This window comes from Salminus brasiliensis, chromosome 21 (assembly GCF_030463535.1).
Source record: "Salminus brasiliensis chromosome 21, fSalBra1.hap2, whole genome shotgun sequence".
NCBI lineage: Eukaryota > Metazoa > Chordata > Actinopteri > Characiformes > Bryconidae > Salminus > Salminus brasiliensis.
In genome coordinates this window covers 5,641,364-5,667,396 of record NC_132898.1, presented here as the reverse complement: position 1 = coordinate 5,667,396, position 26,033 = coordinate 5,641,364, and the positions used below count along the sequence as shown (strand labels likewise).

At 38.9% G+C, this 26,033-nt stretch overlaps 2 protein-coding genes across 3 annotated transcripts; both read left to right on the top strand.

The window, feature by feature from the left end:
- Window positions 1–1,866: 1,866 nt before the first annotated feature.
- Window positions 1,867–15,238, top strand: appl1 (adaptor protein, phosphotyrosine interaction, PH domain and leucine zipper containing 1). Of its 2 annotated transcripts, none has more exons than XM_072665494.1 (22): window positions 1,867–2,065; window positions 5,276–5,374; window positions 5,479–5,538; window positions 5,725–5,796; window positions 5,926–6,013; window positions 6,841–6,882; window positions 7,018–7,076; window positions 7,722–7,868; window positions 8,291–8,373; window positions 8,917–9,075; window positions 9,432–9,620; window positions 9,983–10,025; window positions 10,133–10,189; window positions 10,296–10,387; window positions 10,503–10,682; window positions 11,019–11,068; window positions 11,163–11,337; window positions 11,523–11,559; window positions 11,675–11,821; window positions 12,348–12,398; window positions 12,541–12,630; window positions 13,551–15,238. In XM_072665494.1, the coding sequence occupies exons 1-22, from the start codon at window positions 2,012–2,014 to the stop codon at window positions 13,698–13,700; spliced, it is 2,124 nt and encodes a 707-aa protein (XP_072521595.1). In that variant the 5' UTR covers window positions 1,867–2,011; the 3' UTR covers window positions 13,701–15,238. The 2 variants fall into 2 exon arrangements, with proteins under 2 accessions (XP_072521595.1, XP_072521594.1); XM_072665493.1 differs by having other exon boundaries at window positions 11,016–11,068.
- Window positions 15,239–19,368: 4,130 nt separating this feature from the next.
- On the top strand, window positions 19,369–23,120 carry hesx1 (HESX homeobox 1). The gene is made up of 4 exons (XM_072666273.1): window positions 19,369–19,755; window positions 21,890–22,053; window positions 22,268–22,369; window positions 22,987–23,120. Exons 1-4 carry the CDS (start codon window positions 19,647–19,649, stop codon window positions 23,092–23,094), a joined length of 483 nt encoding a protein of 160 aa, XP_072522374.1. The 5' UTR covers window positions 19,369–19,646; the 3' UTR covers window positions 23,095–23,120.
- The last annotated feature ends 2,913 nt before the right edge of the window (window positions 23,121–26,033 follow it).

The following is a 26,033-nucleotide window of genomic DNA, read 5'->3' as shown; positions in this document are numbered from 1 at the left end:
TGTATTTGTATGTTTTGTACTCAGACAAGTCAATTATCTGTAAGTATATCTAGTTTGTTTTGCAACTTTGGCAAATTAAATAAAAATTCTGCTCATTTCTAGTGTCCCTGTGTGGTTCCTGCTTCAGCATCATGAAGACAAATATTCATTAAAAAACATTAGTTCTGTATTTGTTGTGAATCCCTAACCCAAGTCCTGATTCTGCTATCTGAACTCTATATATAATATATAATATAGAATCTCTATGTATAATTCTGCACTTTGTATTTGATGCAGACGGCTGTACTATACTATACTGCATGACACTGGTATGTATCCTCACGTCCATGTATGTAGCATCTCATCTATTTAAGAGAGATAATCAGTATTAGCATATTAGTGCTTAATAAAAAAAGAACATACATAGGGCAAATGTATAATACTGATAATAATTCAAAGCCAGTATTTGGTGATGTATATGTATCTGTATTGGCAGATATGTACATAAACAATATCACAACAGCAATTCCCATATCTGTATTAGTGCATCCCTGCTGTTTTTGTTGTCTAGTCCTGCCATTTCTGTTTTACTCCATACTCTTCATGCTACCTGCCATGCAAACTGTTACTGATATTTGTGATATGTAAATGTTCTTTATGTAACATTTATATATGTAATGTCTGTAGGACTAGGCTGATGTACCAGTAAATGCTGCATTTACTAGTAAAACTTTATTTTGTGTGACATTTTCATTGATGGTATTTTAATGTAGCCTGAGGGGTTTGCTCAAGGACTCTTGTTGGTGTTGTAGCCTGAGGGGTCTTGAAGTTGGTTGCTTTTGGAATATTACTAATAAGTACTTTTGGAACTGGTAAAAGATACAGTGTGGTATGTCAGGTCAATTAAAATTGAATTATATAGGCTTTTTTGTCACAAAGCAGCTTTATAGAGATCTGAGAGGTCCAAGCCTCTCTTAAGCAAGCCAAGGGGCGACAGTGGCAAGGAAAAATCTCTCTCCAAACAAGAAGAAGAAACCTCGAGAGGAACCAAGACAAAAGGGGGAACCCATCCTTCTCAGGTCGACACCGAATAGCACAGTCATCTCTCTAGTTAGAGCAAAACTATGGAAAACTATCCAGTGAAGCAGTTTATAAAGATACTCGGATTGGACTCATTTTTAGAAAATCAATTTTAGGACTAATTTTTGCAAATGTTTCACTTACTGTTCAATGCTAAATGTATTTTCTATTTTAATATTTCAAATTTATACATAAAATAGCATGGGCTGTAGAGAAGGCAGTGTTGTTAGCCACTACACCAACCTCTCTTTTAAAAGCTTTGTGTTCAGTTATTTATAAAAATTTAGCACGTTAATTTAGTCTTACACTGATAAATGGTGGTTGGTGTGGTGCAACAGATAACACCACCACCTACCATTGTGTTACAACAACACCATGTGGGAGACCAGGGTTCGATTCTCGGCCTGGGTGACTATGCTGCGCTGCACCAATAAGAGTCCCTGGGCAAGACTCCTAACACTACATTGACCCTCCTCTGTAATACGAGTAACCTTGTAAGTTGCTCTGGATAAGAGCATCTGCTAAATGCCATAAATGTTAATGTAAATAAAAGCTGGATATACAAAGAGGTTTACACTATATTATGGTTTTTACTGTAATTTTAGATATGCTGAACAAATTAGCAATTATATTAATTAAAAAAATAATAATTATTATTAATATTATATTAATATTATTATTATAATATATATATCAATTTTAATCAATAAAAAACTAAATTCAGCCATTAAAAAGGGCTTTTATTTTATTAAAAGGGTGATGCTGTGAATCGTCACCGCCAGTCTCCCCCAATGCAAGCCCGAGGAAAGGCGGAATATCCGTGTTTGTGGGAGGGTTAATCTGGCTGGGTGTCGATTTTGTCGGGAATAGAGCCTCCGAGGAGATTTTCCAGAACCATATCCACTCTATCGGCTCATAATTCCCACCTCTGCCCTTAAATAAACTCACAGTCATGCCTGGGATCGACAAGCTGCCGATAGAGGAGACGCTGGAGGACAGTCCTCAGGTAAACGCGTTAGCTTAGCGCGCTGTGAGGCTAGCTGACTCGCTGGCTGCCTTTGCGGATGAAAACGCGCCTCCGGGTAAAGATGACAGCTTTACTGTGTTTTTACAAATGTCGGGGTCATCAGAGGAGATTATGGAGATTTAGAGGGAGGGAGACAGTAATTGTGGTGCTGGACGGGTAGCTGAGGAGAGGCTGTGGCTGGTGGTGTTGACATCCCTGCAGACACCAGCCTGTGTTTACAAGCAGAGGCGGCGGGTTAGCTTCTCCCCCTGGCCTCGTCCAAGCAGCGCTGCCACAGCCGGCCAGACCCTGCCCGTCATTACCGAGAGCCTAAAGGCCAAAAACGTTTCAGACGATTTAACGAGTCGTCCCCTTATTTTAACCACAGCCTCCCCTCTGAGCTGCGGGGAGGGTAGCTAGGGGGTGATGTGTGGTATTGATGGAGGAGTACGAGCCCCCCACTAGCTGATCAGCTGAAGGGTCTATTTATTAAATTGAGGGAACGAGTTAATAAAGGGGGGAACGAGTTATTATCACATTGAGGAAACAGTTTTTTTAATAACAGTATAATTAATAAATTGACTTAATGATTTATTAAGTTGGAAACGATTTATTACCTTAAGGGATCGGTTTATTAAATAGAGATACAAGTTATTAAATGTATTAAATTATAATTAAATTACAATGAAGAACGATTTAATAAATAAAGGAAAGAATTATTACTGTGAGGGATCAGTTTATTAAATAGAGATACAAGTTATTAAATGTATTAAATTGTAATTAAATTACAATGAAGAACGATTTAATAAATAAAGGAAAGAATTATTACTGTGAGGGATCAGTTTATTAAATAGAGATACAAGTTATTAAATGTATTAAATTATAATTAAATTACAATGAAGAACGATTTAATAAATAAAGGAAAGATTTATTACTGTGAGGGATCAGTTTATTAAATAGAGATACAAGTTATTAAATGTATTAAATTGGAATTAAATTACAATGAAGAACAATTTAATAAATAAAGGGAATATTGAGGGATCAGTTTATGAAATAGAGATACAATTTATTAAATGTATTAAATTATAATTACATTACAATAAGGAATGATTTAATAAATAAAGGAAAGATTTATTAAGTTGTGGAAACAGTTTATTACATAGAGATACAATTTATTAAATGTATTAAATTATAATTACATTACAATGAAGAACGATTTAATAAATAAAGGAAAGATTTATTACTGTGAGGGATCAGTTTATTAAATAGAGATACAATTTATTAAATGTATTAAATTATAATTAAATTACAATGAGAAACAATTTAATAAATAAAGGAAAGATTTGTTACCTTAAGGGATCAGTTTATTAAGTAGAGATACAATTTATTGAATGTATTAAATTATAATTAAATTACAATGAGAAACAATTTAATAAATAAAGGGAAGATTTATTAAGTTGTGGAAACAGTTTATTAAATAGAGGTAATTAAATGACAATGAGGAACAATTTAATAAATGAAGAGAAGATTTATTACATTAAGGGATCAGTTTATTTAATTTGACATACATTTTTTTAAATTGGATAATTTTTTTTTTGTATGTTGAGGAAACATTGAGTTCATGAAATTGAGGGATGATTTAATAGGTTAATTTATAGTGGTTTGTTCTTGTCAGATGTTTAATTTGGTACAAATTCCAGACACCAAATATTTTCAAACCAGGCAAAATCCAACATGACCTAGTAGTTTTTGTTTTTTTTTGCTTTTGCAATTTCACATCTTTCATTCCTTAACATTTCCTGACTTCCTTTTTTTGCTCTTTGTCTTGTGACTATGACCAGTAATTTGGTGTTGTTGTGGAAGACGAAGGGATGGTAAATTTCCTCACTGAGGTAATAAAATGTAGGGGTGTGATGATCTATAAAGTTACAAAACGGAAATGTCCAGGTTTATTTAGATTTTTAATTTTAATTTAATGTGTGAAATCTGCAAAAATTCAAAATGATATCTGTGTATTGCATACTATACTTATAATACTGTACTCATCATACTGTACTTATTGTAGTAGTGATAAACAGTATAATCACACTCCAGTTATAATTATCTTGGTAACATGGTTATTATATTGTAATACCTGTATTCAAGTTTCAAGTTTATTTGTCATCTGCACAACATGCCAGGACATTTATGCATTGAAATGCTTGTGGTGAGGCTCAGGTTGATGCTCTACAGGAGGACAAAACTATATACATACTACTAAACATATTAAAAATAAAGTTATATAAAAATTATATTAAATAAATACAAAATACACACAAAATATACCCAAAATACAGATTATACAAAGACAGAAGGGATTTGTAGAAATTCTTTGATATGTACATTTATGAGACAGGTATAGTCTGAGAGTTCCATACAGATGACACGAACACTGGTAACATCTAGTGGTTCTTCACATTTGTTTGTTTGGGTACTGAAATGTTGGCTGTTCTTCTGGACCAGTGAGCAGATCTCATGATTTCTGTATCCCTGCATTGTTTCCCAGATCAGAAATCTTCATTAAATTACCAGGCAGGGCAGTTGCGTCCATAGCAGGGGAGGCCAGACTGATGCTTATTGTAAGAAACCTGCCACTGTGTCCCCCCAGAAAAAAACCCCACAGGTGCTACATTTATTTGCGAGCCAGATTAGAACATTTATCCAGCTGGTTCTGGTCTGCAGGGAGTATTTTGACACCCAGGCGTTAAAGGATGCAGTATATTAATGTATTGAAGTGAGGCACCACTGTTTTATGCATTTTGTGAATCGCTACACCCTTAATATTTGCTGTTTTTGGCTCAGCCAGTGTACAGTGATCTATTTCTAACATAGACACTGTTATTGTTTTTCATATCTGAATTACAGCAGCTCTTAAGGGGATCCTCTGATACTCTGAACGAGCAACAGAGCGCCCAGAAGTTAGTTATAGCGAAACTTCAGGGAGCAGCACATTGACCGTGTCCATTGGCCCAACCATGAGTACCCAATAAGTGCTGAAATTTGACCTCTCAACGGTCTAGTTGCTAGCTCACATCTCTAACCACTGGTGTCGCTTTCAGCTGCTGTCTAGTTTTAATTATTGTGGTTTCCAAAAAGACAACCCATGACTCTCTCTGAAGAGGCGGAGGACTCAGATATGCTGTTTATTTTGTGTTGATATTGTGTTTCTAGACTCGCTCTTTGCTTGGTGTGTTTGAGGAGGACACAGCTACAATATCCAGCTACTATAATCAGCTCTTCAAGGCCATGCACAGAATATATGATGCACAGGTAAGCATTAGCAGCATTAGCAGCTTCTTTCTCATTCATCAGAGCCCTGTTAGAGAGTTATGATGTATTTCTTTACTTTAAACTGCAGCTTATATGCTTTACAGAACGAGCTGAGCGCCGCTACCCATCTTACCTCCAAGCTACTGAAGGAATATGAGAAACAGGTACTCTCTCTTAAACGTCTTAGCACTTATTTCTCTTCAGCGGATGGATTTGTGAGGACTGCAAGACGGCAGCAGCTGCATTTAATGTTACTTTGAGCAAGATACTGTTGTAGCGGTTTGTAAAGTGCAGGTTTGCATGAATCTCGCCAGCCTTAATGCTTAACTCAGCCCTGCTCACTTTGGCAGCGTTTCCCTCTGGGTGGCGACGACGAAGTCATGAGCTCGACTTTGCAGCAGTTTGCCAAAGTCATCGATGAGGTGAGAACAGTGCTTGTCTTTGAGCTCCGTGTCCTTCTGCTCAAATGTGTTTTAATGTTTGGCTAACTTGTTTATCCTCTCTCTCTTTCTCTCTCTCTATCTCTCTCTCTCTCTTTTTCTGCTCCACAGCTCAGCTCCTGTCATGCAGTCCTGTCCACTCAGCTAGCAGATGCCATGATGTTTCCCATCACTCAGTTCAAGGAAAGAGACTTGAAAGGTGAGAAAGAAATTATGATGGACCCATGATGTTAATGTGCTCGTTATTGAGCTATATTTGTACACTCTATTAGGAAAAAAACTTACCTTGCTGGGGTAGTTATTCACAATTTGTGCTGGACATCCTCTGGCCCCATGGGTTCCCAACCTTTGGCAACTCACAGTTGACCACATAATCGACCGTAAAAACCTCACAAGAGCATTTTAACCGTGATAAATAGATTCAGTAGTTGGCATGCTCTGAAAATATAAATGTAACCTGCTTGCTCAGTTAATAATGTACTGACGTACCCTCTTCATATTGTGTCGCTAATCACTGTGTAATAACAGTGTAATGACTACTGGGGAAGTATTCGCTCTTACAATGTATTCTTGCTGTGCAGCTTGTGTAATTACATATGTAAATCAACTTGTTTAGATTGTTTAAATACAATTACCCTCATCTTATTACACATATATAATCACATGGGTGCGAATATGCTGCAATCTCTATTGAGATATAGCTGTGAAACGGACCATTAACACACTTTGCATAAATGAACGATTATAGTAATTGTAGCGTTGTAAACGATGGCTGAGGCTACTGCCCTTTCTTAATACACCCATAGTTCAACCAAACACACACTAGCTCCCACTGAAAAACTCTGCCCAACATGTGTCATTTATAACAAGGTGACCAATTGAATCCGAGTGAATGTGGTGCTGAACGGTGGGGCAGTAAGTAAGTAGCTGTTTCCAATAAAGTGGACAGTGAATGGATGTTGACTTTTTTTATATGATGAAGAGCACTATTTTCCTTGATTCACTACTGCTTTTTCCTCCCTGCAGAAATCCTTACCCTGAAGGAGGTGTTCCAGATATCCAGTGATGGTAAGAAGCCAGTTTTATTCCATGAATCACCTGGAAAATGAATTCATCATGGACTGTAGAAGTCCTTCTCTCACCCACAGTGGTGGGAAGTAGTTGCTCCATCTCAGTGGTTTTTTTTGTTTTTTTAATGATCAGATCACGACGTGGCGATCAACAGATACAGTCGGCTGTCTAAAAAGAAAGAAAACGAGAAGGTAAGCTGAACCCTCTCAGATGACCGGTTAAGTTGGACGCTTCAGACGTTTGCCTTATAATGTCATTAAACTCCATTTGTCTTCTCGTGTTGGGGCTGATTCAGGCGATCTCCTAATGTGCTCAATCATACACCTCAGCGATTGTCTTCATTTAATGAAACACATACTGAGACTTGGCTTGGCCGGGGCTAGGGGAGCATATGTTACATGGATTTGGTTGGCGGGAGTCTTGTGTCCTTGTGTGGGACAGGAAATTACTCCAGATCTGATTTTGGGAAAAACAAAAAGGGGTGAGAAAGTGGATTCAGGCGATAATTGGGCATGAAATCAAATTTACACAATTTTATGTGGTTTCTAAAACACTGTTATCTATTAAAATTGACAAAAGTAAATGGACACAATTCAGGCTGTTGCTGATTTCGCAACGCAGAATGCTTTCTTCCATTTTTCTAGATAATAGTATGTCAAACTAAACCTGATATGTGCTGGAGAGTTTGTTGTATACTTTGTGCTCAGGTGGTGAATGATAATAAGAGCTTGTCAGTGGCTTTATATAACATTGTCTAAAATGATGATAGTAATCCTGAAGTACTATTGCAAAATTGTATGACAACAAACATGATGTAATGCTTGCCTCCACAACAGGTCAAGAATGAGGTGATGGAGGACGTCTACACGTCTAGAAAAAAGCAGCACCAGACCATGATGCACTACTTCTCAGCACTTAATATGCTACAGTACAAGAAGAAGATTGCCCTTTTGGAGCCACTGTTGGGGTACATGCAAGCACAGGTATGAACAACAGAAATCTTTTCTTTTAACTCAGATTTTTGAAGACAGTTGGGGACATAAATATTTTCACTATTCTGTTTTTAGTCTTAAAGAGGCTCTTTTGCATAGTGGAATAATGGGAGTTTCATAAACCATCTACCTCAAACACTTTTCCTCCTTCAGAAGGAGGATTGAGCAAAACCAAAACAGAGCTGGATCCTCCTTCAGAAGCAAATGCATACAACCAACTCCATAATAATGGCTAATAATGTAGAATGGGTTGTCATAAAAGCTCCTGGGGCTCTGAGTGGCTTCCAGTGGACTTAGGCACTGCCACTATGACCCGAGGTTTAGGTTTGTATGCTGGGTCATGCTGCCTGCCATCAGCAGCCAGAGTCCAGAAGAGCACAATTGACCTCTCTCTCTTTCTTTCCCTTTATCAGATCAGTTTCTTCAAGCTGGGCTCAGAGAACCTTACACAGCAGTGGGAAGAGTTTCTTACAAACATTGGGACCAGTGTACAGAAGTATGTGTTATGTTTGTTTTTATGCTTGTACAGTATATATATTTTATATCCTTTGAGTCATTCTGTATTTTAGTATTAACCTCTTGAAACCTAGGTTCTCATTATAAAGTTTTAAATCCTAAGGCAATATTTTAGGGCCCATTAAACTGTTGTTAATCATGACCGTTATGAACATTAAGAAGTGTAGGGTTATATACAGGGTCTAAGCTGTTAATCTTCTGTTTACCTGTTGTTGTGTAGTATTTAGCAGCTCGTGGACTTAATAAGGAAACCAGGCATATGTAAATTTCAGGTCATTTTAAATACGTAGTTCTTTCATTGCCATGTGGTCACATGAGCACATGAACATTTTCCTCCTTTAATATTTAACTAGACTTGTTCTTCAACTCCGCAGTGGTGATAAGCAGGCCTGTAAAGCCTTTGATAGTCTGTGTGCATTGAGTGCTTGAGCTTTGTTTGCAGTTATGCAAAGAGACTTACCCATTTAAATGGGACTGAGTATAAAGAGTGCTTATCGACATCCGTGCAAATGTGTGTTTGCAGTGTCCGAAGGGAGATGGACAGTGAGGTGGACGTGATGCAGCAGACCATCCAGGATCTCGAGCAGGCTAGTGACATGCTGTACATGCCAGACCCTGACCCCAGCAAGATCCCAATCAACCGCAACCTGACCCGCAAGGCCGGCTACCTCAACACTCGCAAGTACGAGTGCTGTAATGCAAATTTATGCAAACCTTAGATTACTTTCAGGTCAGGCTTTTCCTGCTGAAGTAAGAAAATGCACTATATTTCCAAATGTTTTTGGACATTTCATCTAATAAATGCATTCAGCTACTTTAAGTTGCACCTATTGCAAGGATAGCAACACTACCCAGAAAGACTTGTTGTTAAAACTGTGTCCCAAGAGCTTTTTCCCCTCCATAAAAGGAAAATTAGTCATTTATTCTAAGGCAAAATAACAGTGTGGTAAACAGGCTTGTTAAACGACATCTGACCATTTTTTTGCCTCAAACAAAGTCACATACAAAAAATATTAAGACCTTATATGTTCTCTCCAGTAAAACAGGGCTGGTGTCGTCCACCTGGGACCGGCAGTATTTCTTCACCCAGGGAGGGAACCTCATGAGCCAGGCTCGAGGAGACGTCGCAGGAGGCCTAGTCATGGACATAGACAACTGTTCCGTCATGGCAGTTGACTGTGAGGACCGACGCTTCTGCTTCCAGATCTCTGCTTTTGATGGCAAGAAGTACGTTTGTTAACATCAGTGCCTGAGTCACATGTTAGGACATCGGCCCAGTTTCCTTTTTTTCTCCAATAGGGATTTTCAAATGTTTCATTTGTAGATCTTGAGTAAGAACCTTACGTAAACACATTCATTACATTCATTGCCCCCTGGGGAATTATGTTAATGGATCCTTGTCCTTTTGTCTCAGTCTGAACTGCTGCTGGAGGATATTTTTAACAATGGCTTTGTTTACAAACTGGATAAACATTTCACGAATCCTTTCAGAGCTCGAGAGCGGAGCAGTGACTCATTTGTAGTCACTTACTTTACAGAAGTCCCATTCAAGTGCTTACTCTGCACTGTAATTCTCCTCTCTACCACAGGGTTGCTATTTTGCAAGCGGATAGCCGGAAGGATTGTGAAGAGGTAGTGGTTTACCTTTTTGTTTACATTTTCAAAATACGAGAATGGGAAAAATACTAGAAAAAATACTAGAAAAGCTGGTCATGTTCATGTTCTCTTTTCTTTTTTAGTGGATCGCAACAATAAATAACATCTCAAAGAGGATATACCTTAGTGAGAACCCTGAGGTAAGTCTGGATTTCAGAAATAATGTTTGGTTGTAACAATAGCACAGTATGTCAGTAATAGCTCTTGTAATGCTAGAGGATTGAAACCCTTTCTCCACGTTCATAGGAAACTGCTGCCAGGGTCAACCAGTCCGCTCTGGAGGCTGTGACGCCTTCCCCTTCATTCCAGCAGCGGCACGAGAGTTTTAGACCTAGCACGTTAGTATCTGCCCTGCACCACATGCTTATGCTCACTTGGCTTTGTTCTCAGGTTAGACCAGCCTGATAATTCCTTGATTAGGAAATAAGATTGGTTTGTTCCTGATGCTTCTAGGCAAGGCCGACCCAGAGCTGGCCGGACCAGCAGCCAGAGCTCAGCAGGCTCAGAGTCTCCTGCCCTCTCCTCCCTCTCTCTGGACTCTTTAGTGGCTCCAGACACCCCCATTCAGTTTGATATAATCTCGCCAGTGAGTGAGGAGTACTCAACCCAGGCCAAGAGTGCCAGCCAGGGCAGGTCAGTACCTTCAGATCTTATTTATGCTTGTGGAGAAAAGTGGGGTCCAGCAGTGGATGGGTCATGTGGGCTTTTACTCCCTTAGAAGGCACAATTATTGCTGATTATGAGGAAAGTAGGTTAACATTTTATAACAATAATAATAATAATAAATAATTGTAATTTATGTAATTATTCTCACTTGACATTGAATACGAGTTTTTAATTTTTACACAGTGAAGCTGTTAGAAGTTATTTTAGCTTTCTTCATACCCATCTTTTTCCAGACCTCAGCAGCTGTTGCGCTTTTACTATTGAAGTAATGGCAGTGTTTCTTTGTGCCTTTGTTGAAAGAAGGACCAACCCGTTTGGAGAGTCTGGGCAGTCGCAGTCTGGGGAAAGTGAAGGTAGATGTTTAGCTTGACTTTATCCCCTAACCACAGACCATTAAAGTTTGTATTTACTACCAGTGAATCTTATATAAACTCACTCTTTCTTCAGACTCCATCTTGCACCAGCTCTACATTGTGCGTTTTCTGGGTTCCATGGAAGTGAAGGCCACAGAGAACACAGATGTGATCTACGAGACCATGAGGCAGATCCTGGCTGCCCGAGCCATCCACAACATCTTCAGGATGACGGAGTCCCACCTGCTCGTCACCTGTGAATGCCTGAAGTAATATGCAACCCTTTGACTTTGACTAGTGTGATGCATTTCAGTGTTGTTGTTTGATTGAATAGTGTCAATCTTCTTCACCACATACTGGTGATGTTCCTCTGCTGGTGTTTTCCAGGGGGGTTCTTTATGGCCTTACCAGTCCTGTAATCGTTTACCAAATACTGTAACTGTTTCATTTCCAGGCTCATTGACCCTCAAACCCAAGTAACACGATTAAGGGTAGGTCAGATGTTAAAGAATTCAGCACTCATTTGTTCAATACTTCTTGAATATTTCTCTTCATCAGTTTGAACCATTATTCAAGCACTCACTATCTCTGTTCCACCCTCCGCAGTTCCCTCTCTCCAGTGTGGTGCTGTGCGCATCTCATCTGGAGAACAAGCGCCTGTTTGGCTTCGTGCTGCAGACAGCCGGAGGGAGAGTAGACGGGCGCCCAGTCACCGTCTGCTACATCTTTGAATCCAATAATGATGGCGAGAAGGTACCGTTAAAACAGTCTGAGGCATATGCATGGTCTGTATGTTTGTACACAGATAGAAATGTGAGAAAGGCATCAGTGTGAATCTAAATTGCAGTTACTTTGAATATAGACATACACTGGACAGACACTCATTTATTCCTGATCCAGGGTATTGTCATTATTATTATTATTATTATTATAAGTCTTGATTAGAGTGTTTTCATGTCCTCCTGCTGTTATCAGTTAAATTTGGGGTGGCTTCTTCAGATCTTATTCTGGAGAGTCCAGCCCTAATCTAACCTAATCTAACACACCTGGTCCAGTTAATGACGGCCTTCATTAGCATTTGAATATTCAAGCCAGGTGTGTTGGAACTAAGCCAAGCTAGACCCACGTAATCAGTTTAACATGTCATTTTACTTTAATACATTATTAAAGGCTTTAAAAGCTATTGCTATTATAACTTGCACATTTAAGCCATACAAAAAAGCATAACCAAATATGGTCACAATATCTGCCTAATTTCCCACTTTTACTTCCCTTTCAGATCTGTGACAGTGTAGGCCTGGCGAAACAGATAGCTCTCCACTCAGAAATGGTAAGAGCCTTTAGCCTTAGTCTTACATCATTATGTTCAATTTCTGAAAATACAGCAACTGTAATCTTAAAGAAAAACTAAAGGTATTTTTTGTGCAGCTTGGAAAGTAAATAACACACAATGCTGTCCTTTATAAATCCAGGACCGCAAAGCCACACAGAAGCAGAGGGAGCTGGACAAAGCTAAGGAGAAGCAACAAGAGGAGCTGAATAAGCAGAAACAGATTGAAAAGGTATGGTGAAATTCAAACGCCAATATTTTGCTCATTGTTATGCTAAAGGTACAATATATGAGCAAAATATTGGAACACAGCTCTTAATCATTGGATTCTGCCTCACTGCCACAGGTGTATAAAATCAGGCCCCTAGCCATACAGTCTGCCTTTCCACACATTAGTGACAGAATGGGTGGTTTTAAAGAGCTCACTGAACTCCAGCGTTGTTCTGTAATAGCAGCCACCGCTGCAGCAACAAGAGGTCAGCTGGTGAAAGTTCTTCCCTCTCAGATTTTCCTCCATCAACTGTGAGTGGTAAAAAGTGGAAGTGTTTAGGAACCACAGACACTTGTTCAAAGTCATAGACCACATAAAGTTACAGAGCGGGGTCAGGGCAGAGTGCTGAGCTCAGCACATAGTGCAGAAAAGTCTCCAACGCTCCGCTGACTCAGTAACTGCAGACCTGCTGTTAGAGCTGCAAAGGGAGGACCAACTCAATATGAATGCCTATGGGTTTTAGAAAGGAATGTCATAAAATTTCCTGTAGGTCCTGTAGGTCTGTGTGGGTGTCCCAATACGTTTGTCCATATAGTGCGCATAATATTATTTTAATATATATATTTTCTATTTATATGATATTTGTTTTCTGCAATTAAATCACTGTTATAACATCAGTATATTGTCACTGTCACCTGTCTGTTTTTCATTTTTTGATGTGATGTGAATCTGGAAGTCATTCTTTACATTGTATCACAATTTCTTGGTGAATGGGCCAATAGAAGTGCTCTAAATGACTTGTAATAAAATACTTTACATTAATGTCTATTGGAAGTGAAGAAAGTTTTTTCCTTCTCCTGTAAAGTTGCCATTTTGGAGATACAGTGTTTTTGCGTGGCCGCGACTGTGCACTCATACAATATCACACTCCATACCTGCAGGATCTGGAGGAACAAAGCCGCCTGATAGCGGCCTCCAGTCGGCCAAACCCTCCAGCTGCTGACGGACAGTTCCTAGTCCTTAGCAACAGCCAATCCGAGGACAGCGATGCTGGGGAGGAGGGTCGGAAGAGGGGAGAATCGGAGGCTTGATGGAAAAGAACAGGAAAGTAAAGTTGGTCTCTACAGGGGTTCAACTTTTCTCCCAAAACACTTCAGGTGTTAACGGCATTTCCTTCAGAGCTGTCCTGATTGGCTAAAGGAAATGAAACAGGATTCGCAAGACGACTGCAAAAATATTAACGAAGACACGCACGTACAGAAGCAGGAAAGAGGAGTCGAAATCGTTTTACATGCGGTTGGAATGGGAGAGTCTCTTGGGAGTTTGTGTTTTATTTGTAAGAATCATGTATTTTGTACTGTTTACGTTACTGAATTATATCTAAAACACACTTTTAGAGCTGTTTATGTTTGTCTGTGTGTAAATCAGTGCACTACATTGTAATACTAAAACCTTAAGAAATGAATGGATGGATGTATGGAGTTATTTTTTTTCCCTGAAGAAATTACACGTGTGAATAACACATTTATAAAGGACTTGTATTAATACTGTATATTTTACATTTGCTGTCATTTGCTCTAACAGGCTTGCATGTGCTTCAAGTCATATCACATAGATCCATAACTGAATTGTATCAGCAAGTTCAGGACACTTTAGTTTTTACATGCGGTCGTCCGCGTAAAAGGATTCTGCCGCTGTGGGCGAGTTGTGTTGACGTGGTCATTCTTCTGTGGCAGTTTATTATTTTTTTTATTGTGTGAAAAAGAATGAAAAAGTGAAACACTGAAACTTGTTTAAACCCTTGTTAAATGATTAAGACGTTAATACTAAAGCCGTTTCGCTTACCACATTGTGTGGTGTCCCACAGGGTTCTATTTTAGGGCCTATGAAACTGATGTAAATTCTGACAGTAATGAAGTATGGGCTTATGTGTAGAGTTTAAATGGTTTAAGGGATAAATAACAAGCATTTATAAGGGTATAATTATTGTATTAATACTGTTATTATTTAGTTGTTTTCAGCCACAAATGATTTGCCAGTTACGAAAAAGTCAGAATTAGAAGTGCACTGCTCCTGCTAATGCTATTTGCACTACGCTATAGCTATTCACGCTTGCACGTTTTTGGACAGTAGGGCGTAGGGCAGAAAACCTGCACACTTACTCAGTAAAAACTCCTTTAATTTGGCCTGTTTGACCACCTGCCTTAATCAGTTTTTACTGTCCTTGATAAAGGCCATTCTGTATTGATGCCAATGTCATTAACACACCTCTTCCAGAATTATGATCTGTCTGTATCCAGTCGGTTATGTTTTTATTTTGTGTAATTAACAATGAATGTTGCCAACCTTGGAATGGTTTGTCTTGTGTTACGGTGTTTCTTTGAGAAATGTCCCTAAATATTCAACGGAAGCACACTTCTGTGTTAGAAATTTGCCCATTTCAGACGACTGTTAATTCTCTTTTAGACAAGAGGGGCCCAGTGAAAGCTGGTCTGCAGTGAAAAATGACTTTAATGATCTGGTTTGTTACCTATGTTTTAATGGTGTAGTGTTGAAGGGTTTTTTTTCCCGTTAAATTGTGATTAGCAGCCACAAATGCCATGTCAAATATATTTCATATGGATGCCAATGTGAAGTGTTTCTTATATTCTTGTCCAAACACGCTTAGGACAGAAAACTTAGATAGCCAGATAGCTGCAGTTCTGGGTTACGGATAAATCAGCGAGACCAACATTAAAGCAACATTACGCCTGTTCGCTGCACACACCGGCTACATGGTCTCCATAGATTAGCGTTGCCGATAGAATGGGGTGCTATGTATCAGCAGCACATGAGCCTAGGATCACCATGTGCTATAAGGAGGGGTACAAATCTGAAGTGATGGAGCTCCATTCAGACCCTTTGGGATGAGTTACAGTGGCATTCACCCAGCATCAGTACCTGAACTCATTAAGGCAGTTGTGGTGGAATGCAATTAAACCCTCACAGCAGTGGTCCTGTATCTAGTGTTAATCCTTTCCAACACAGTAGAGGCTGTTACTGTAGCAAAGCAAGACAAACTCCCTATGAATATCCTTAATTTCAATAATTATTTCACCCCTGGTCCCTAAAGTAGTTAAATAGTCCTCAAAAAAGAAACTTTCAGATTTGACTCTATTTTACCATCATCAGCGGTACACTTTACACCATTAATGTCACTGGTAGTTTTGGAGGGCAGATATAATAGCTGTATTTGTGTTACACTCATTGTGAAACCTAGTAATGTTCACCAGCACTGGACAGAAATCTTTAGGCATGGGCATGGCCATGTGATAATATACTGAGGCCACAAATTAAGTTTCTTGTGGTCACAAAATATTATAAAATAATAATCCACACAATAATAATTTGAGGCCACAAGATAATATACTGAGGCTACAACAAATAAATGGAGGCCACAAGGTAATATACTAAGGCTACAACAAATAAATTGAGGCCACAAGATAATATACTGAGGCTACAACAAATAAATTGTGGCCATAAGATAATATACAGAGGCTACAACAAATAAATTGAGGCCACAAGATAATATACTAAGGCTACAACAAATAAATTGTGGCCATAAGATAATATACTGAGGCTACAACAAATAAATGGAGGCCACAAGATAATATACTGAGGCTACAACAAATAAATTGAGGCCACAAGATAATATACTGAGGCTACAACAAATAAATTGAGGCCACAAGATAATATACAGAGGCTACAACAAATACATTGAGGCCACAAGATAATATGCAGAAGCTACAACAAATAAATTGAGGCCACAAGATAATATACAGAGGCTACAACAAATACATTGAGGCCACAAGATAATATGCAGAAGCTACAACAAATAAATTGAGGCCACAAGATAATATACAGAGGCTACAACAAATAAATTGAGGCCACAAGATAATATACAGAGGCTACAACAAATAAATTGAGGCCACAAGATAATATACTGAGGCTACAACAAATAAATTGAGGCCACAAGATAATATACAGAGGCTACAACAAATAAATTGAGGCCACAAGATAATATACTGAGGCTACAACAAATACATTGAGGCCACAAGATAATATGCAGAAGCTACAACAAATAAATTGAGGCCACAAGATAATATACAGAGGCTACAACAAATACATTGAGGCCACAAGATAATATGCAGAAGCTACAACAAATAAATTGAGGCCACAAGATAATATACAGAGGCTACAACAAATAAATTGAGGCCACAAGATAATATACAGAGGCTACAACAAATAAATTGAGGCCACAAGATAATATACTGAGGCTACAACAAATAAATTGAGGCCACAAGATAATATACAGAGGCTACAACAAATAAATTGAGGCCACAAGATAATATACTGAGGCTACAACAAATAAATTGAGGCCACAAGATAATATACAGAGGCTACAACAAATAAATTGAGGCCACAAGATAATATACAGAGGCTACAACAAATAAATTGAGGCCACAAGATAATATACAGAGGCTACAACAAATAAATTGAGGCCACAAGATAATATACTGAGGCTACAACAAATAAATTGAGGCCACAAGATAATATACAGAGGCTACAACAAATAAATTGAGGCCACAAGATAATATACTGAGGCTACAACAAATACATTGAGGCCACAAGATAATATGCAGAAGCTACAACAAATAAATTGAGGCCACAAGATAATATACAGAGGCTACAACAAATACATTGAGGCCACAAGATAATATGCAGAAGCTACAACAAATACATCGAGGCCACAAGATAATATACTAAGGCTGCAACAAATAAATTGAGGCCACAAGATAATATACAGAGGCTACAACAAATAAATTGAGGCCACAAGATAATATACAGAGGCTACAACAAATACATTGAGGCCACAAGATAATATACAGAGGCTACAACAAATAAATTGAGGCCACAAGATAATATACTAAGGCTACAACAAATAAATTAAGGCCACAAGATAATATACAGAGGCTACAACAAATAAATTGAGGCCACAAGATAATATACAGAGGCTACAACAAATAAATTGAGGCCACAAGATAATATACAGAGGCTACAACAAATAAATTGAGGCCACAAGATAATATACTGAGGCTACAAGATAATGTAGTGAGACTACCAAACTATATATAGAAGCCACAAGATAATTGAAATAATGGGACCATTCTTTAATATCTTATCGCCACACGATAATTTATAGGAGCCACAAAATCATTTATTGAGTATATGAAATAATATATTGAGTACATGAAACAAAATATTAAGGCCACAAGATAATATACTGAGTCTACAAAATAATATATTGCGGCCACGAAATAATACATAGAGGCCACAAGATAATATAGTGAGGCAAAAAAATAATTAATTGAATCTACAATATAATAAATTAAATGCATGAAACAATATATTCAGGCCACAAAAACAATATATTACGGGCAATTAGAGAAGAAATCTAGTCAAATATTTTACATTTGTCGTGCATATTCATACATGGTACAACCAGTAGTGAAATGCTTTAGGTCCATATAATGATATTATACGATATGACATGATACTCAGGCCACGATTTAGTTTCTAGTACCCACAATTACAATTTTAGTAAATCATAAATCACTGGTGACAACGTTAAATTAACATGTGGCCTCCATATATTATCTTGTGGCCACGACTTATTAAAAACAACCATATTTCTGTGCTCTGTAGAAATCAGATCTCATATTAAGCCAGTCAAGCCAGTCTGAATGACTTCATGAATTCATAGAACATATTTTAGAGAATTTAAGGGTAAAGGTTAAAGGAGACTTTATTGTCATGGGGTGGAACGAAATTGGGGTCTCAAGGTCCCGGTTACACCCAAAGAATCAGAATCAGAATCAGAATCAGAATCTCTTTATTTCACCAAGTATGTTACCCATACAAGGAATTTGTCTTGGTGAGAGCAACACGTATGACAAGTAACAAAGAAACACAGAACACAGTCTTAAACTAAAGGAAAATGACACTAAACAATAAATAGGGTAGGGGATAAATTAAAAAAAAGTAGAAAGTACTAAAGGTAATAAAGGTAATAAAGAGCTGAAAAATATATTTACAGAAAAGAAAAGAGCAATTATTGAATAAATAAAATAGTACATTATAAAAGGGAAGACATAATTAGAAGCAATATGGTCACAGTAAGTGTCCCAAAGGTTTTGCAGTAGTTAGGTGTTAGTTTAAGCATCTTTGGGCCACAATAGGCCAAGTTTTAGTGTTTTGCATTGACAGCCCAGGCCTAATTGACCTGCATTAGGGTTGCATTTAAATGGCTCTAATTAGTCTCTCCGTTTGCATGACAAATAGACGTTGCACTGAGCTGCAATCTCCAACAAGCAAACAAATAACCGACAAATACGTTATTTACTTAAAGCTGAATAGGGAAAAGTGATCAGGCGAGTCGGTGGCACTCGCCAAAATGCTATTGTGCGGCTTATTGTATGGACTCAGCCACCCCTGTGCATGACAAGGGGTGCGGAATATTCAGGAGGATTAGCTAGCCCACTATAAGAGCCTTAAGTCTCTTCCTTTATTAGCATTATTATTAATTATTATTAATTTAAATGAGATTACTCGCTAGCTGACTGCTCCGCACACAATGCATTCGGTGGGGATGGAGCTCATTTTCTACCTGGTGGGTAAAAATAAAGGGCTGTTTTTGTTTTAAAGGGAGTTTTGGGGGGATCCTGGCTGGCAGGGGGGCTTCGTTTTTACATGGGATTAGCTAGCTAGCTACCTGAGACCCCGCCTCAGGTCCATTCACGCGGAGAGGGGTTTGGTTTAGTGTAGTTAATTAGCACCGATGCGAATCCCGGTGGTTTGGGGTTTGTTTATAAACTGCAGTAGTAGTGGTGGTGGTCGTGGTGGTCGTCGTGGTGGTGGTGGGCTGCAGGCAGGTCAGACTAGCCGGGTTCACGCGCTCTCTTTTGCTCTCTCTCTCTCTCTCACACACACACACACTCATGGCAGATCATCGATCAGGACCCTCGGCCTTCACTATTGCCAGTATTTTGGGGCTGGGAAGGACAGAGCAGAGGAGCACCATCGCTACCCCTTACAGACCGTGGGCAGGTAGGTTAGCAGGCTTTGCATAGACCGTGTGGAATTTTTCCGTTCCACCTTAAATGGTGCAGCAGTTACATTGCAGGCGCTCAGCGCAGCTCAGCGCCTGCAATGTAACTGCTGCACCATTTAAGGTGGAACGGAAAAATTCCACCTGCAGACTTGCTGCAAACTTTAAGGTAGTGAATAAACAATGAATAAGCATAACTATATTTACAGATACAGTGTAAATCAACTGGATTATTATTATTCTTAAAATAATTAAAAACAATAAAAATCTCATTAATTTTTTATTTTAAAAATGTAATATTTTAAGCCCTTTTTAAGTTCTAACCTATGAACTTAAACCGCTCCATTAGTGTTAGTTTAGTAAGTAGTTTTAAATTTTATATATTTATTTTATATATTATAATATATATATATATATATATATATATATATATATATATATATATATATATATATTCAAATGACCCGTCAAATAAATTTAGTTTTACTAATTTAATTTCTATTTACTGAATTTAACATGCTGGAAAAACTAAAACATTTCACATTGAATGTTTCTTTGTTTACAAAATGTAAATTAAGCAAAATAAACAAAAATAAAGTATGCTTTACAGAAGGGAAAAGTAAAACGTTTATAACTTTCAATGGGCGTCAATGTAAAAAAGATTTTTTAAAGTTTAAGTCATTTTGGGCGATTTCTATTGGTCCGTTGGTCCTGAAATTCTGATGCAAAGTAAAGGACAGCTGTCGGATTCAAAAGGTTAAAATTGCAAAAATAGAGAAATAAGGTTTTTGTGTGACAATGATAAGATTTCCAAATGTAACATTTTTCTTTGTCGGAACAAAATGTTATATCTCAATATATTCATATTTTTATTATTTAATATTTTACAGAAATGGGCCAAATTATTTTCTGTTTTTTATTTTAGATATTTATTTTTATTTTTATTATTTGTACATATATTATAATTATATAATATTTTTTTTATTAAATATTTAATTATATAATTGTATTACTTATTTTATTACATTTAAAAATATATAATAATATAATATAAATATTATAAATTATTGCTAGACAATATAACAACAGACTTGAAAAATTGTGTTTTTATTCACCTGTAAATTATTTTACTAATTCCCTTGTTCATTACTTCTTTTAATTAAATGACTAGTGTTGTAATGCCAAACTGCAAATGTTGAATCAGTTGTTTTGGAACCAGCCTAACAAATGCAGTATTAAAATAATTGTTTCTATTAATGCAGTTTGAAGTTTCAGTAATTAAAATCCTTCCTGTGTTTCACCTCTTAACTTCTGAACTGAGCTCAGTTTTACAGCACTGAATGAACACTAATACATCTGACTGAACCCCACCAGTATTATTTAACTGCTAAGTCCTTACAGGGCTGAATGAACTCTTACAATATTGAATTAACTCTTAGTCCGTTTCCCAGATACAGATTAAGATTAGCCTAGGACTACATTGTAAAGTCAATGGCGGTTTTACCATTAAAAAAGTCTTTTTAGTCTGGGATTAAGCTTAATCCGGGTCTGGGAAATCAGTTTGCAAAGTGGATGAATGATCTTAACACCTAAACCTTAACATTGTGGAGTTAAATCACTTAATTTGCGCTTTACACTTACAGGGGTGGTTTAAGCCTAGGTGAATTGCTGTTGTGAATCTTTTTTTAATGTATGCCTAGGCTTAATCTGGGTCTGGTAATCCGGCCCACAGCACTTAATTCACCCCTACAGTGTTAATTTGTTTCACTGACACCTGATTGTACAAAGTGAAATCAAGAAATCAAAAGTATTAATAGGGAGTTGGTCCACCCAGCATCTTCTCCTCTGGAAAGCCTTTACACGGGATAATCAGTGTAAATCAGTCTACCTCCCAGCAGTGTCCAGAGTGTCCGGTTCTACCATCAGTGCTTTTCTGTTAAGGATATACAAGCTGTGAGCTCCTGTTTTAACATTGGGTGCACATTGAAGTGATTAAGGGGTGTCTAGATACTTTTGGACATACAGTGCATAGCATTCAACACAGGAAAATTTGTGTTGTACTGTAGGTGTAGACAAAGCTTCAGCATATATAACAAAGTATAACAACATCTCACTGTCATTTTATCTCTTCAGACGTCCCGTCAACACAAAACTGTCACACGGTGACGGCCGACGGCTCCCTGGACGTGACGTCCGCGGAGGAAAAAGGCACAATCAAAGCTCCAGTGGACAACTGCAGGCGAACCCTTAACTGGTACATAGGACGCAGGCCGCGGACGGCTTTCTCCAGCCTACAGGTGCGCACAGTATAAGTGAAGAGATTTTTTTTTGGGTGTATCCATGTATAATTTGATAATTTTTGGTACTTGTAGTAATCTGGATGGTAATGTTTGGTAATGTCTTTGACAGCATTGAAGTTTATACGGATCTTTTTTTTTACATAGCCTTATGGCATAGATTAGATCTCTCCTATGTATACATTTCCTTACCGACTTATTGTTTCATTATTAGATTGAGATTCTGGAGAGTGTGTTTCAAGTGAACTCCTACCCTGGGATCGATCTCCGAGAAGAACTGGCTGAGAAACTGCACCTTGATGAAGACAGAATACAGGTAGAGAGAATCATTATCATCACAGTCTCTTCCTTATTACCCTGTATTTTGCAACAGGGAGTGAGGTATTGGCACTGGTGTGCTGCAGTCATTGGCATTAAGCTGAAGACCTGCATTTTTTGGTGGTAATATAATTACAACATAATTACCTACTGGGCTCACCTACACTATATGGAAAAAAAAGTATTGGGACACCTGCTCCTGCACCTGCACCTGCATTCATCATTTCTCTGAAAATTAACTGCATTCATCCCTCTTTTGTACCATGACCTCCTGGCCAATGATATAGGTGATTTAGAAATACTACATATTGACAAAAGTATTGGGACATATGCCCATTCATTGTTTCTTTCAAAAGCATTCAAGAGCATTAGTGAGGTGAAAATGTTGGATGATCATTACGCCTCTGCATCCCCAACCCCCAAACTCCTCTCAAAAGTATTGGCTGGAGCACCACAATCATTCCAGAGAACACAGTTCCACTGCTCCACAGCTCAGTGCTGGGGTGCTTTATATCTCTCTGGCTCACACTTGGCTTTTCAGATTAAAATTTAAGGACTGGACTTTATTGGAGTTCTGAAATAAACGTATTCATGTTTCTCTGTGTCTCCTCTCAGATCTGGTTCCAGAACAGAAGAGCAAAACTGAAGCGATCTCATCGAGAGTCGCAGTTCCTTATGGTGAAGAAAGTCATCACAGGCCTCCAAAGCAGAGATCAGCAGTGACTCTAATTCTCTACCTCTAACTCCAACACCCCTCTTTACTGTTTCTTATAATATTGTAATATATTCTGTCGTGACTTCTTTGGACTCCAAAGTGGTTCAAATCTCTATTTAAAATGTTTGTCTTAATAACTTAAGTGCTTCTATTTTGTGAGATGAATAAAACAGTTCATTAACTGAGTATGGCAGTTCTGTGCACTTCACAATTTATCCGTTCCTGAAGCTGTGTTAGATATAGAGCTGCGCAAAAGGCCAATTTGCTCGAACTATAATTAAGGGTGATTATGGGAGATAATGGGTCTGTTGTAGAGGGAAGAAGCTTTACTGTGAATAATAGAAACAGAAAGATCCAGCAACACACCCTACCTCATTCCCAACTCCCCAGCTCATCCCAAAAGTATTGGAGGGAGCACTGTCATTATCTGGTTCCAGTGGCACCTGTCGAGGTGTAGGATCTACATAAAGGATCTACACAGCAGGTGAACTCTCAGTTCTTAAAGTTGATGTGTTAAAATGTGAGCAAAGTTGGCAAGAACCAAACCGTGATGGCTAGACTGTTGGGTCAGAACACCTCCAAATCATCAAGCAGGTCTTGTTGGGTGTTTGCGGTATGCAGTAGTCAGTACCTATCAAAAGTGGTCCAAGTGAGGACAATCGGTAAACCAGCGACAGGGTCATGGAGGTCCCACCTCACAACTTACAGGGCTTGGACTAAAGGGTTTGTTGGTAACAGATACCACAGGACAGCTTGAGAGGTTTTGTGGAGTCCATACCTCGATGGATCAGAGCTGTTCCAGTGGCACAAAGAGGACCTACACAATATTAGGAGGGTGGTTTTAATGTTATGGCTGATCAGTGTAGATCAGCCTGTTTCGTGGACCGTATGCAACATTGGCCAGCACTGGGCGGCAGCTTGCCAGTGTAATGATAAAGCTCAACAGTAGGGAGCGCCAGAGGAGGCTCTGAGAAGGCAATGTGTCCACAGACTGACCTCCAGAATTACACTGACAAGGCCTTTGGCCTATTTCACAAATTGATTTAAATACACAATATTGACAAAAATATTCGGACACCTGCTTATTCATTGTTTCTTTCAAAATCAAGGGTTTAAAAAAAGTTTATCCTGCTTTTGATGGAGTAACTGCCTCTACTGTCCAGAGAAGAAAGCTTTCTACTAGATTTGACTAAAACATTGCTGTGAGGATTTGATTGCATTGAGCGACAAGAGCTTTAGTGAAGTCAGGAAGTTGGATGATCGTCACACCACCCACCCCCAACTCCCCAACTCATCCCAGGTGTATTGGATGGAGCACGAACCATCATTCCAGAGAACACGGTAGGTCCACTGCTCCACAGCTCAATGCTGGGAGGCTTTATACCCCTCTAACCCACACCTGGAATTAGGCAGCATGCTGCCAGTAGGTTCATGCTTATCTGCTCCAGAGAGTCAGATTCTATTGACAGTCCTTCTCTACAGGGACTAGACAAGCTGTGTGTGTTTTTGTAGATCTGTGTCCGCAATAGGTGCAACATAGCTGAGTGTATTCATTAGAAGGGGTGTCCACAAACATTTGGCCATGTAGTGAAGGTAGATTGGGAAACACATTCAGTGTCGAAAACCCTTTTCAGTGAAGTCAGATGCCCTTTCTCAGAGATTCAGAGATTCAGTCTCACAGCCTTGACCCTGATTAACCCTGGTTTATGAAATCAGTATACTATGATATCTGTATACTATGTATCCACTGGATGGCGGTCCGCTGTGCTATGGTCACAGACAAAATACAAATACCTTCAGAATGTGTTTCAAATAAATATGTATCAAAGTATTACTTTGTGTTTACACACAGAAAACATGTTGCTCTTGTGGTCTTAGCCCTGTTGAAGGACCTTGTATTATGTTGAGTCCAGCTGGCATGAACACAATCCCTGGCTATTGGCCATTGTATCCCTTCACTTCACGTTAAAGCCTGAGTTAGGGATAACTAAGACAGCTCCACAGTGGATCCAGGATTAGATCAGAGTTCAGCGATGACTCAATGTACAGTACTTTGCAAAAGTCAGAGACCAGCCTTTGTCCACTGATTCCATCGGATAAACAGTGCTTCAAGCTCTCTGAGATGTCCACTGTGAGAAGACGACTCAGCACTGGGGGTCTGGAGGGTTCTGAGGGTTACTCAGGGGCTCAGAGTGGTTCAGCAGTCTAATGTGCTTCCACTACGGCACTATTGGAATCCCCAAGCCATGCCATCAGCGGCCGGAGTCAGAGAGAGCACAATTGGCGGTGCTCTCTCCAGGTGGGTAGATGGCGCTGTCTCAACTCTCAATTCAAGCGATGTTGGCCAGCACAGTTCCTGTTTACACCTGTTCACTTCATAAGGCTTGAGTATCTGGATTATATCTGAATAAGGCCAAGTGTGAACCAGATCAAAATCTGATCACTCAAATCACTTCACGAGGTGGTCTGAGACGCATTTGAGCAACGTTGTAGCAGTGTGAATGCATCTGGCTCTCCAAGACTCATTCAACAACCAAAACCCCTCCCAGTACAACCAAAACACCAGTAGTAATGGCTGTAATTCCGTCCCACACAGCAATCGGATTTCAGTCTAAGTGGAGATGAATTTGATTACCCAGTGTAAATGGGTGTACGGGGTAGTGGTGGCTCAGCGGTTAGAGTGCTTGGCCTATCGATAACAGGGTTGTGGGTTCGATTCCTGGGCTCTGCAAGCTGCCAGTGTTGGGCCCTTGAGCAAGGCCCTTTACCCTCTCTGCTCCCCGGGCGCTGGAGTTGGCTGCCCACCGCTTTGGGTGTGTGTGTTTACTCACTGCCCCTAGTTCACTAGTGTGTGTGTGTTCACTACCACAGATGGGTTACGTGCACCTAAACCTAAACCCTAAACCTAAATGCACACGGCTCAGGATACAATCCAAATACTAGTCAC

Bases quoted from the DNA above. Each gene is read 5' to 3' on its own strand.
- hesx1 (XM_072666273.1), top strand. From the start codon at position 19,647: ATGGCAGATCATCGATCAGGACCCTCGGCCTTCACTATTGCCAGTATT. The intron at 19,756-21,889 runs GTAGGTTAGCAG...TTATCTCTTCAG, and splicing joins CCCTTACAGACCGTGGGCAG to ACGTCCCGTCAACACAAAAC. The intron at 22,054-22,267 runs GTGCGCACAGTA...TTTCATTATTAG, and splicing joins CGGCTTTCTCCAGCCTACAG to ATTGAGATTCTGGAGAGTGT.
- appl1 (XM_072665493.1), top strand. From the start codon at position 2,012: ATGCCTGGGATCGACAAGCTGCCGATAGAGGAGACGCTGGAGGACAGT. The intron at 11,069-11,162 runs GTAGATGTTTAG...CTCTTTCTTCAG, and splicing joins GCAGTCTGGGGAAAGTGAAG to ACTCCATCTTGCACCAGCTC. The intron at 12,631-13,550 runs GTATGGTGAAAT...CCATACCTGCAG, and splicing joins AGCAGAAACAGATTGAAAAG to GATCTGGAGGAACAAAGCCG.